General features: G+C 34.7%; 1 protein-coding gene across 1 annotated transcript in view; it reads left to right on the top strand.

Annotated features, from left to right (window-relative positions):
- LOC127712364 (vacuolar protein sorting-associated protein 53 homolog) overlaps positions 1 to 5,967 on the top strand; it is a 28,824-nt gene extending 22,857 nt beyond the window's left edge. Inside the window, exons 19-20 of the mRNA XM_052218752.1 lie at positions 140 to 244; positions 4,730 to 5,967. Coding sequence (XP_052074712.1) covers positions 140 to 244; positions 4,730 to 4,897 — 273 coding nt within the window. The 3' untranslated portion in view covers positions 4,898 to 5,967. The remainder of the gene's footprint in view (positions 1 to 139; positions 245 to 4,729) is intronic.
- Positions 5,968 to 14,040: the final 8,073 nt, after the last annotated feature.

Genomic DNA, 14,040 nt, shown 5'->3' with positions numbered 1-14,040 from the left:
ATGATATTATATATTATAGGTTGTGATGTCACCACATTATACCTTTATATCCCTTACAATATGATATTATATATTATAGGTTGTGATGTCACCACATTATACCTTTATATACCTTACAATATGATATTATATATTATAGGTTGTGATGTCACCACATGAACAGCCACAAGGTTTTGTAGATAATTACATTAGATTATTGAGTGATTCAGATATTAATGAATTCCAGAAAGTTTTAGAAATGAAGGTGAGAGGAAATGTAATGTCAATATAAATTATTTTTCTATGAGCAACAATGTGTATTTTTCCCAGTTTTATAATTCTAACAATCAATGAATAGTAGTCAAACCTGGTATAAAGGTCATCTTTATTAGACGAACACCTGTCTTCTCAGGTAACCCTCTTCCTGTCCAACTGTAGTAATACTTATGTACTTTGAACCTCAATTCAAAGGCCACCTTTCTTACAAGGCCAGTTTTCTCTAGTCCCAAGGGTCACCTTTCTTACAAGGCCAGTTTTCTCTAGTCCCAATGGTTACCTTTCTTACAAGGCCAGTTTTCTCTTGTCCAAAGGGTCACCCTTCTTACAAGGCCAGTTTTCTCTAGTCCCAAGGGTCACCTTTCTTACAAGGCCAGTTTTCTCTAGTCCCAATGGTTACCTTTCGTACAAGGCCAGTTTTCTCTAGTCCCAATGGTTACCTTTCTTACAAGGCCAGTTTTCTCTAGTTCCAATGGTTACCTTTCTTACAAGGCCAGTTTTCTCTAGTCCCAAGGGTCACCTTTCTTACAAGGCCAGTTTTCTCTAGTCCCAAGGGTCACCTTTCTTACAAGGCCAGTTTTCTCTAGTCCCAAGGGTCACCTTTCTTACAAGGCCAGTTTTCTCTAGTCCCAATGGTTACCTTTCGTACAAGGCCAGTTTTCTCTAGTCCCAATGGTTACCTTTCTTACAAGGCCAGTTTTCTCTAGTCCCAAGGGTCACCTTGTACAAGGCCAGTTTTCTCTAGTCCCAAGGGTCACCTTTCGTACAAGGCCAGTTTTCTCTAGTCCCAAGGGTCACCTTTATATACAAATTTGACTATACATTAGTTACGAAATATTGTTTGTAGTACTGTAAATTCAGAAATTATTGCAAGGTTTTTATAATGCAAATTATGCAACTGAATGAGTATCACAATGATAAGAACTCACATTCTTATATCTGATACATATAACTGTATGCCGATTTACCTGAAATCGCAATAATTAATCTCACATTTTAGTCCATTCTGCCAAATCCGCAATAATAAATGCATTCAATAATTTCTGAATTTACAGTATCCGCACATCACTTTTACATTTATTGATTCTGTCAGGCTGAAATATGCATGAAAAATTGCCTCTAGATGTTAAACAATCAACAATCAATCAACTGATAATTACTATCAGTCAATCTATGTACCCTTAAAGTGTATCAAAACATTTCAGTTTAAAATGTACTAACCGAAGTCTATAGTTTATACCCAGCATCAAAATTTTTCAGTTTGTAAGGTGCTGGCAAAAAAAAGAGATTTACCTCTTGGTAATTTGCTGAGGTTACCCCCAGATTCTTTGTCAGTTATAAATATGAGTACAAGGGTATATGTCAACAAGACAGCAACCTAATGTCAAAAAAAGACATCAAGACGTTCCACATACTGTACTCATCAATAGACAAGCATCTGTACAAAATGACTTGTCTTTGTGATGTGATACCTTATAAATCTGTAAACACTCCAAAGATAAGATGTATGTCAGATTGATTGCAATGCTGGAAAATTAATCAAATAATTTTTATACAACAGTTATATATGAAAATATATATTAGTAAAAATAAGATTTTGGGAAAATGAAGACAGCAAACCAACAAAACAAGTTTACCAAGATAGACAATTATAGTAATTTTATTCACTTCTACATCTAACATTCACACAAACCATATCGAGGTTCTAAAATTTACTGGTTCTAATATTTATATATTTTCATTTGCTGAGTTTTGTAAAATATAGTTTACCCTTACAAGGCCAGTTTTCTCTAGTCCCAAGGGTCACCTTTCGTACAAGGCCAGTTTTCTCTAGTCCCAATGGTTACCTTTCTTACAAGGCCAGTTTTCTCTAGTCCCAATGGTTACCTTTCTTACAAGTCCAGTTTTCTCTAGTCCCAAGGGTCACCTTTCTTACAAGGCCAGTTTTCTCTAGTCCCAATGGTTACCTTTCTTACAAGGCCAGTTTTCTCTAGTCCCAATGGTTACCTTTCTTACAAGTCCAGTTTTCTCTAGTCCCAAGGGTCACCTTTCTTACAAGGCCAGTTTTCTCTAGTCCCAATGGTTACCTTTCGTACAAGGCCAGTTTTCTCTAGTCCCAATGGTTACCTTTCTTACAAGGCCAGTTTTCTCTAGTCCCAAGGGTCACCTTTCGTACAAGGCCAGTTTTCTCTAGTCCCAATGGTTACCTTTCTTACAAGGCCAGTTTTCTCTAGTCCCAAGGGTCACCTTTCTTACAAGGCCAGTTTTCTCTAGTCCCAAGGGTCACCTTTCTTACAAGGCCAGTTTTCTCTAGTCCCAAGGGTCACCTTTCTTACAAGGCCAGTTTTCTCTTGTCCCAAGGGTCACTTTTCTTACAAGGCCGGTTTTCTCTAGTCCCAAGGGTCACCTTTCTTACAAGGCCAGTTTTCTCTAGTCCCAATGGTTACCTTTCGTACAAGGCCAGTTTTCTCTAGTCCCAATGGTTACCTTTCTTACAAGGCCAGTTTTCTCTAGTCCCAATGGTTACCTTTCGTACAAGGCCAGTTTTCTCTAGTCCCAATGGTTACCTTTCTTACAAGGCCAGTTTTCTCTAGTCCCAATGGTTACCTTTCTTACAAGGCCAGTTTTCTCTAGTCCCAATGGTTACCTTTCTTACAAGGCCAGTTTTCTCTAGTCCCAACGGTCACTTTTCTTACAAGGCCAGTTTTCTCTAGTCCCAAGGGTCACCTTTCTTACAAGGCCAGTTTTCTCTAGTCCCAAGGGTCACCTTTCTTACAAGGCCAGTTTTCTCTAGTCCCAAGGGTCACCTTTCTTACAAGGCCAGTTTTCTCTAGTCCCAATGGTAACCTTTCGTACAAGGCCAGTTTTCTCTAGTCCCAATGGTTACCTTTCTTACAAGGCCAGTTTTCTCTAGTCCCAATGGTTACCTTTCTTACAAGGCCAGTTTTCTCTAGTCCCAAGGGTCACCTTTCTTACAAGGCCAGTTTTCTCTAGTCCCAAGGGTCACATTTCTTACAAGGCTAGTTTTCTCTAGTCCCAATGGTCACCTTTCTTACAAGGCCAGTTTTCTCTTGTCCCAAGGGTCACCTTTCTTACAAGGCCAGTTTTCTCTAGTCCCAAGGGTCACCTTTCTTACAAGGCCAGTTTTCTCTAGTCCCAATGGTTACCTTTCGTACAAGGCCAGTTTTCTCTAGTCCCAATGGTTACCTTTCTTACAAGGCCAGTTTTCTCTAGTCCCAAGGGTCACCTTTCGTACAAGGCCAGTTTTCTCTAGTCCCAAGGGTCACCTTTCGTACAAGGCCAGTTTTCTCTAGTCCCAAGGGTCACCTTTATATACAAATTTGACTATACATTAGTTACGAAATATTGTTTGTAGTACTGTAAATTCAGAAATTATTGCAAGGTTTTTATAATGCAAATTATACAACTGAATGAGTATCACAATGATAAGAACTCACATTCTTATATCTGATACATATAACTGTATGCCGATTTACCTGAAATCGCAATAATTAATCTCACATTTTAGTCCATTCTGCCAAATCCGCAATAATAAATGCATTCAATAATTTCTGAATTTACAGTATCCGCACATCACTTTTACATTTATTGATTCTGTCAGGCTGAAATATGCATGAAAAATTGCCTCTAGATGTTAAACAATCAACAATCAATCAACTGATAATTACTATCAGTCAATCTATGTACCCTTAAAGTGTATCAAAACATTTCAGTTTAAAATGTACTAACCGAAGTCTATAGTTTATACCCAGCATCAAAATTTTTCAGTTTGTAAGGTGCTGGCAAAAAAAAGAGATTTACCTCTTGGTAATTTGCTGAGGTTACCCCCAGATTCTTTGTCAGTTATAAATATGAGTACAAGGGTATATGTCAACAAGACAGCAACCTAATGTCAAAAAAAGACATCAAGACGTTCCACATACTGTACTCATCAATAGACAAGCATCTGTACAAAATGACTTGTCTTTGTGATGTGATACCTTATAAATCTGTAAACACTCCAAAGATAAGACGTATGTCAGATTGATTGCAATGCTGGAAAATTAATCAAATAATTTTTATACAACAGTTATATATGAAAATATATATTAGTAAAAATAAGATTTTGGGAAAATGAAGACAGCAAACCAACAAAACAAGTTTACCAAGATAGACAATTATAGTAATTTTATTCACTTCTACATCTAACATTCACACAAACCATATCGAGGTTCTAAAATTTACTGGTTCTAATATTTATATATTTTCATTTGCTGAGTTTTGTAAAATATAGTTTAAAAGTTAACAAAGCTTCATCTACTTGTGAAATTCATAGAGTGGGCACATGCGGCATACCTTTGTAGACTTACCGTTTCTATAACATTTTCAATATTTCAAGGATAAAAAATTTTACAGAGTAAATGCAGTGTCAACATGTAGATTTCTTAATAAGAATTTATTATCTATATTGTAGGGGTTAAGAAGAAGTGAACAGAGTAATTTATTAGAGATATACAGAGCAAGAATACCTATATCATCTATACTGGGTAGTGCTAATGATCAGACACAAGTGACATCAGCTCCTGATCAAGAGTCTAGTCGTATAAGAAAATTAGAAAAACTAATTAAAAAGAGATTGTAGTTGATAAATATTTTAGGGTTATTTTTAAGTTGTGATTAATTTGAAAAAAATTCTGTTTTCTAATGGTACAAAGAATTGTACTTGCTCAAATGTATAATCATTCATTTTTTTTGGTAAAACCAGAGAATTAAAATATGTTAGAGTGGGGAAATCAAATTTCTTGTTTTGATAAAAAATTTTAATTTTGATTTAAAAGAGAAATCTTGATGTATTTTTATACGACCGCAAAAAATTTTTGCGGTCGTATATTGGTATGACGTTGGCGTCGTCGTCATCTGGCGTTGGCGTCGTCCGGCATCGTCCGAAGACACATTGGTTTTCGCACTCTAACTTTAGTTTAAGTAAATGGATCTCTATGAAATTTTACCATAAGGTTCAATACCACAAAAGGAAGGTTGGGATTGATTTTGGGGGTTATGGTACCAACAGTTAAGGAATTAGGGGCCAAAAATAAGCATTTTTGTAACTTCCAGACATAACTTGTGTGTTGGTGTATGGATCTCTCTGACATTGTACCACAAGGTTCCATGTCACACAGGGAATACTGGGATTAATTTTGGGGGTAATTGCCTCAAAATATTAGGAATTAGGGGCAAAAAACAAGCATTTTTTTAGTTTCATGACAATAACTTGTGTGTAAGTGTATGGATCTTTCTGAAATTGTACTACAAGGTTCCATATCACAAAGGGAAAGCTGGAATTGAGTTTGGGGGTAATTGCCCAAAACGTTTAGGAATAAGGGGCCAAAAATAAGCATTTTTCTAGTTTCCAGACAATAACTTGTGTTCAAGTGTATGGATCTCTCTGAAATTGTACCACAAGGTTCCATATCACACAGGGAATGCTGGGATTGATTTTGGGGGTAATTGCCCAAAACGTTTAGGAATTTGGGGCCAAAAAGGGGCCAAAAATAAGCATTTTTCTAGTTTCCAGACAATAACTTGTGTTCAAGTGTATGGATCTCTCTGAAATTGTACTGCAAGGTACCATACCACAAAGGGAAGGCTGGGATTGAGTTTGGGGGTGATGAATCATAAGGGGGTTCAAAAAATTTGGGGGGGGGGGATTTTTTTTTTTTTCCGTTTTTTTTTTCTTTTAAAATTTTCCATTTTAAGTTGGTTATTTCTGTTTTATATTTAAAAGCAAATAATAACGATATGGTAGGAGATACACACCAAACAGGATGTGTAAATTATTATAAAATAAGTATTGTGCAATAGCAAGAAATTTTCAATTGCACAGTATTGCACAATAGCAAGAAATCTTCAATTGCACAGTATTGCGCAATAGCAAGAAATCTTCAATTGCACAGTATTGTGCAATAGCAAGAAATATCCAATAGCACAATATTGCGCAATAGCAAGAAATTGTCAATTGTACAGTATTGCGCAATAGCAAGAAATATTCAATTGCACAGTATTGTACAAAAGAAGATACTTCGTATAAATTGCCTATTTCTTGACCAATTTCAATGGGGTTTTATTCTTGAATACTTGGGGTTCTTTAATATGCTGATTCTAACCGTGTATTTAGTTTTTGGATTTTGGGCCCCGTTTTTAAATTGGTCCACATTGAGGTCCAAAGGGTCCAAAATTAAACTTTGTTTGATTTCATCAAAAATTGAATTATTGGGGTTCTTTGATATGCCGAATCTAACCGTGTATTTAGATTCTTAATTTTTGGTTCTGTTTTCAAATTGGTCTACATTAAGGTCCAAAGGGTCCAAAATTAAACTTAGTTTGATTTTAACAAAAATTGAATTCTTAGGGTTCTTTGATATGCTGAATCTAAACATGTATTTAGATTTTTGATTATGGGCCCAGTTTTCAAGTTGGTCCAAATCGGGGTCCAAAATTAAACTTTGTTTGATTTCAACAAAAATTGAAAATATGGGGTTCTTTGATATGCTGAATCTAACCATGTATTTAGATTTTTGATTTTTGGGCCCCATTATCAACTTTGTCCACATTGAGGTCAAAAGGGTCCAAAATTAAACTTTGTTTGATTTCATCAAAAATTGAATTCTTGGGGTTCTTTGATATGCTGAATCTAACCATGTATTTAGATTTTGGATATTGGACCATAATAGTTGAATGTCCAATTTAAAATTTTTAAGTTCTTAGACCACATTCATTCTGTGTCAGAAACCTATGCTGTGTCAAATATTTAATCACAATCCAAATTCAGAGCTGTATCAAGCTTGAATGTTGTGTCCATACTTGCCCCAACTGTTCAGGGTTCGACCTCTGCGGTCGTATGAAGCTGCGCCCTGCGGAGCATTTTATTGGAAATTAAAACTAACAAAATACTGATTATCAATAATGAGGTGATTCTCCAAACTTATTATGCTTATCAGATATTAAACGTTTATACTGTAAAATATCATTAATAATTCTTGCAGTAGCACAACCATATAGAAATAATACACAAAAGTGCTTGATAAAAATGTGCAATATGTTTTAATTGAATCAATTACAGTATGGTCTGGTAATTTAGTTCGTCTGATTTATGTAATAGTTTGTGTATTTTATTGACGTTGTGTTTATTAAACTAACTTAAAGATAGCTTGTGTATTTGATTGAAGTTATGTTTATTGAACTAATTTAAAGAACAGACTATATTGCCGGCCAGTATTGTAATGGTGAACTTTCTTTACGATCTGTGAGAATGTTATAATGAAATGTAACTGATATATCACTAAATTATTTCTTACAGAAATATTAGAAATATTTTTCTTGTGTTATGTTTTTCTGGCCCAATTTATACTTAAATGTTTCATAACGAGTGACAAGCCTTTGCAAAGTTTGTGTAATATTGAAATCAAATAATGAAAGTTGATATCAATTGATGTCCAATTTTCATGAATTGTTAAACGTTTTTGTCTTATGGTTTAAATTCTCTTTGTGCGGCCAATCTTCAGCTAAGGCACATACTTTCAAGAGACTTGTGCTGAGAGATGTTTATGTTTTGACAATTATGACTCCCTTTGTTCTATTGCATAAATGCACACAGTCTCCCATCTTAATTGTATGGTCCAAGATTGATTGAGTAAGTGATAATGCAGACAGCATCACCAAAACTGGAAGTAAACACATGTAGCTTAGGTCAAAGGGAGTCTGCTGTGACATACGTTAATTATCATTGACCTAACCAAAGAAATGTAAAAATATGATATTCATATCACATGATATTTTAATTGATGTATTTGACAAACCTTTTTGTGGTATCACTTATTTATATCACACTCAATGGATTGTTATTAATATACAAGAATTATCTCTTTATGCTAGATGTAGATAAATGAAAAAATAAAGATGTGGAGTAGTAATTGAGATAAAAAAAATCATGAATGATGGCATACCAAACAAAAGTTTTAGCAAAGAGAATATTGTTTTAAAGTAAGGAAAATACAGGGTGCTCAGAAAATTCTATGACTGAAATATTTTTAATGTCCAGCTGTAGCCGAAGGGGCAGTAAGTTTTACCCTTGACCGTCTGTACGTCCCGGAATTGGTTTCCATTCTCCAACTTTAGTTTGCCTCAAACAAATGTTATGAAACTCATACACAATGCTTTTTACCATAAAACACAGGTCAAATTTGAAATTGGGTGGCATCACTTTCACCTTTCTAGAGTTGTGCCCCTTTACAAATGGAAAAAATGCTGAATTTTTGTTTCCGTTATGTATCCTAAGTTTGCCTCAACCAATTGTTATGAAACTTATACACAATGGTTATTACCACAAAACTCAGATAAAATATGAATTTTGGGTAGTGTCACTTTTACCTTTCTTGAGTTATGTCCCTTTATAATAAATGCAAGCGGGGGCATCATCTGTGTCCCATGAATACATTCCACATTTATTTTCTTTATATTCATTCGTAATTGAAATCATTCACATAGGAATACAATAGTGATGTCTCAATAAACTGTGGCTTTGGAATCGTTTGACCTTGAAAATTCCATATAATCCAGATGGTGTTTTCCTCTCATGTTTGATTGTTTTAATCCAGACTTATGATATATTAACTGGACATCTGTATACTTACTATATATATATTATGTTTCCATTCATGTAGACAGTAGAAATCTCTTATAGACATAGGTGATCTGGTGGTAGGGTGCCTTCTTTGAGTGCAGGAGGTCGTTGATTCAATCACTGGCTGGGTCAAACCATAGAATTTTTAAAACTGGTATTTGCTGCTTCTCTGCTTAGCACCTGGCATAAAGAAGCAAGAGCAAAGACTCATCAGCTTGAAGTTAAAATAATGTGTCTTTATAGGGTGACATAGTCCTCCTGCAGCTGTCAACTTGCCACTTGGGGAAAGAGGCTGTCTGTAACTTAAGTTGCCTACATCCCAACATGGCGGAGCCTGACATCGATAAGATTGAATTTGATCAAATACTGTTAATAAAGCACAATTCTGACAGAAAAAATAATTGAATGTTTATGGAAAGTATATATCTTTTGTCAGATTGACAGCAAACCAGATTTTCCTCCATGAAAATGATATTTGCAAATCTGGACCCTAAAACAGGATCAAGTAATAAAATGAATGAATTTTTGAAGGGTTCAGAAATGAAAAGGCCAAAATCAATCGCCTTTCTCTACTTCAAGTTCTACAACTCAACAATGATAAAAGCTAAAATCATTAAATTCATTTAATCACAGGAAACAACATATCTTAATTTGAATAGATTTTGTCAAACCATTTTCAAATTATTGCATGGACAACACTCCTAAGTATCACTTTTTCGCTATTTAAAGGTCTGCAAATCAACGACGATAAAAGCTTAAATCGTGAAAATCGAACTTAACCTTCCTTTAGGCACAGGAAACAACATATCTAAATTTGAAAAGATTTCATCAAAGCATTTTCAGGTATTAAAATGCACAGACACTATTTGGCAGCCAGCTCCCCTACTGACAGCCCGCTGTACATCACCAAATTAATAACCTATATTTTCCTACAGAAATCTGGTTAAAAAAAGTAATGATGTACGCAACTTTCAATTCCAAAAAGAAAGTGATATTTCGTAATTTATTTTAGGGATTTTGGTAATTGAATCATTATGTAAAATTGAGAATGGAAATGGGGAATGTGTCAAAGAGACAACAACCCGACCAAAGAGCAGAAAACAGCCGAAGGCCACCAATGGGTCTTCAACACAGCGAGAAAATCCCGCACCCAGAGGCGGGCTTCAGCTGGCCCATAAACAAAAATGTGTACTAGTTCAATGAAAATGAACCCCACACTAAACTCCAAAACATATCAAATGAACTAAAATTAAAAAACACTTAACTTACAAAGGCCATGGGCTCCTGACTTGGGACAGGCCCAAAAATGCAGCGGGGTTAAACATGTTTTGTGAGATCTCAACCCTCCCCCTATACCTCTAGCCAATGTAGAGTAAACAAACACACAGCAATACGCTCAGTTCAAAAGAAGTCAGAGTCCGATGTCAGAATAGGTAACAAAAGAAACTAAGCAAAATGACAATGATACATAAATTAACAAAGGACTACTAGCAGTTACTGAGACGCCAGCTCCAGACCTCAGTTAAACTGATTGAAAGATGTCTTCATCATATGAAAATCAGGCACAATCCCTCCCGTTAGGGGTTTAGTATCATACCATCATAAAATATATGAGTAGAACATAACCTGTATCATGCCAACAACTTGTTTTAAAATAAAATGTGTTTATTTCTGATGGAAAGACCCTATGAATGAATCAATATTAATACCAAAATATGCCATCTTTAATGACCTGTACATATTTAGTAGATGCACGTAAATTACTGCATGTATCAATGTTAATTTAACTTGGGACTACTTTAACCTAGTGTGTTGGAGGGCCAGCGCCAGAAATCGACAAACTCATTTAATATACCACTGAAAGTGTATTTTCTTGCCGTTGCTCAAACTAAACGATGCTGATATGATAGTGACCTAACCTTAAAATTGTACAGGCATTTTTAAAGTTATTAGTTATTAAGTATGTTTTCAGAAAATAGTAAATAATCATCTAATCAGAAATAATACAAGCAAAAATCAGTGATGTTGCACATTTTTAGCTCACCTGGCATGAAGGGCCAAGTGAGCTTTTCTCATCACTTGGTGTCCTCTGTCGTTGTTAACTTTTACAAAAATCTTCTCCTCTGAAACTACTGGGCCAAATTTATCCAAACTTGGCTCAAACTTAAATGAATATTTTATACCCTCTTTTGTGTATTGAGCAAAAACTAATGAAGATAGAGAGAAACTAAACAGAATAAATTATCAGCAATCCAAGATCAACAAAACAGAGATTTTTGTCATGAATTCTATAATCGTCTACAATGTTGGAGTTTCTTTTTTTGAATATGCACCTAGACCAAGGTGAGCGACACAGGCTCTTTAGAGCCTCTAGTTGTAATTTTTTAATTTATATTATATAATAAATTTATTAATTTATAATAAAACATTAAGGTTCATTTCTAAGGTATTGAAAAATTTTCAACTATCTTAACTTGCATAATACTCTTTCATAGTGTCTGGATCCACGCAACAATTATGTAATTGATTCCTCAAGTGTGACATCACTAAATGTAACTTATCACTGGGTTATTTACTTACCATAACAATCTTCACGATTAACTTTTAAATCTACAGGCCTGAAGCTAAATTTTAGTTAAGATTCTATTGGCTTGTAGAGATGATTTTTACAGGCCCGACAGCATTTTTACAAGCCTGGGCTGGTGGGCCTGTGGTTGAGCGCAAAGACTGCCATAAGCAACATGACAGGTGCCAATACTGGAGCTGGATCTGTTTATCCTTCCAGAGTACCTGACAACAACTCCAGTTTTTTGGTAGGATATGTGTTGCTCAGATTTAAGTTTTTTTGTGTACTGCTATGTAGACTGTTGTTTGTCTTTTTGTCCATTTGGTATCTTGTGCCTTTTTTACTTACTTTTCACATTACATTAAACTTGGGTTCAATCTAAACCAATGTTCACATCTTATTGACTATAAATAGATCAACTTGACTTGCATGGTAGTCTTAGAGCAATGTAGTGACTCAGCCAACTTCAAGAAAAACATGTTTAAGTTTGCTATAATTTCCACACCAATTTGACTAATGGTCAAAATTTCCATGGTAAATAATTTGAGTACCAAGATGTTGAATCATCTGTCAGAACGTCATTCAACGAAAACCTTCACTTTACTGACACTTGAGTTGAAATATAACCTGGGTAAAAGAAGGTCATTTTACCCTGCTTTGTTAGCTTTACTTGCTTTATATTTCTGATCTTGTATTAAGATGTATGATTATGTACGTAGAGGCGCATTTCAGTGAGGAAAATTATCAGCATCTTGCTTCTCTTTTCATATTTCATTGACTTTGTACATTTCTGTCCTGTAAGATTATAGAAATTATGCCTCATTCAGTACTTCCTCATGTAATGGCATAAACATAGTTTGGTGCAGCTGCAACTTAACTATTTGTTCATATTTGTTATTTATCAATGGGCAATGTACCAACTTTCAGATTTCCTATGTTTTATTTTAGGAGTTCTATTTACTCCATTGGCATATTTTAAATATCTCATCTGAATTGCCTTTTTTTTCAAATGTTTTATACGACCGCATAAAATTTTTGCAGTCGTATATTGGTATGACGTTGGCGTCGTCGTCGTCCGAAGACACATTGGTTTTCGCACAATAACTTTAGTTTAAGTGAATGGATCTCTATGAAATTTTACCATAAGGTTTAATACCACAAAAGGAAGGTTGGGATTGATTTTGGGGGTTATGGTACCAACAGTAAAGGAATTAGGGGCCAAAAATAAGCATTTTTCTAGTTTCCAGACAATAACTTGTGGAACGGTGTATGGATCTCTCTGAAATTATACCACAAGTTTCCATACCACAAAGGGATGGTTAGGATTTGTTTTTGGGGGGTTATGGCTCAAACCATTTAGGAATTAGGGGCAAAAAAGGGGAAAAAACAAGGGTGTCCTGGTTAACGGACAAATACTTTAGTACAAAACATAATTTAAAGCAGTGTAAGGGAGGTAATTCAAATACATCATTTGAATTACCTCCCTTACACTGTTTTTTAATTATGTATAAAGTAATGGTTAATGAACAATTAAGACAATTAAAAAGCAGTGTAAGGGAGGTAATCCAAATACAACGTTTTGATTACCTCCCTTACACTGCTTTTAAATTATGTTTAATGAAATGCATATTTATAAAGGAAGACCAGTAAAAATATCTGCAAATGTTGCATCTTTTTTTTTTTACAAAAAAATCCATATGAAAGATTTGACACCATATTTTAAATTCTATTATAAAATAGATTAAGTTAGCACTATGGTAAATTTAAATGGGTAATTATGGTTGCAAACTGCATTGGAAATTTGAATTGAGATTATGACCATATCTTGAGGGAAAGAAAATTTTTGGGGAAAAAAAGGGGGGGGGGGTAAAAAGAAATTGTGGGGGGTCAATTTTTTCTCATTTCAGATTTCAGAAATGAAAATGAAAAATTCTTCATATATTATTTTTTTTTGGCAAAAAAAAAGTGTGTGTGTGTGTGTGTGTGGAGGGGGGGGGGGGGGGTTTTAATACGCAACAGCATAGTGTATTGCACAAAAGCAGTTATTCTGTGTCAGAAACCTTTTATGTGTCAAATATTTAATTACATGTGTACAATCAAAATTCAGACCTGTATCAAGTGCAAATATTGCGTCCATTTTTGCCCCAACTGTTCAGGGTTGGACCTCTGCGGTCGTATCCAGCTGCGCTCGGCGAAGCAATTTATTTCAAGATGCAATCCTTTTAAACTGCCATATACACTGTTTATGACACTAAATTAGCTAAAGTTTGAGAGGAGTATCTAGATCATTTTAGCATTCTATTTCTAGATTAACCTCTAGTACGTTCTCATGATGTTATTTCTAGTTTTTTTGTATTGTCTGATTGCTGTCTCCTTGATGTATTCTCCATATCTCTTTTCATTCCTATGCATAAGTTGAAACTATATTATAGTATTAAAAAAAATAGATTTAAAAAAAAAAAATTACATAGAAGAGAATTATTCATATTCACCAGACATATTAACATAAAATAGATTCAATTGTATTAACAAGACATAA

The sequence above is a fragment of the Mytilus californianus genome, unplaced genomic scaffold (assembly GCF_021869535.1).
Source record: "Mytilus californianus isolate M0D057914Y unplaced genomic scaffold, xbMytCali1.0.p SCAF_8, whole genome shotgun sequence".
NCBI classification, from domain to species: domain Eukaryota; kingdom Metazoa; phylum Mollusca; class Bivalvia; order Mytilida; family Mytilidae; genus Mytilus; species Mytilus californianus.
Note: the sequence above shows the minus strand (reverse complement) of the source record. Positions and strands in the feature narration are given on the sequence as shown.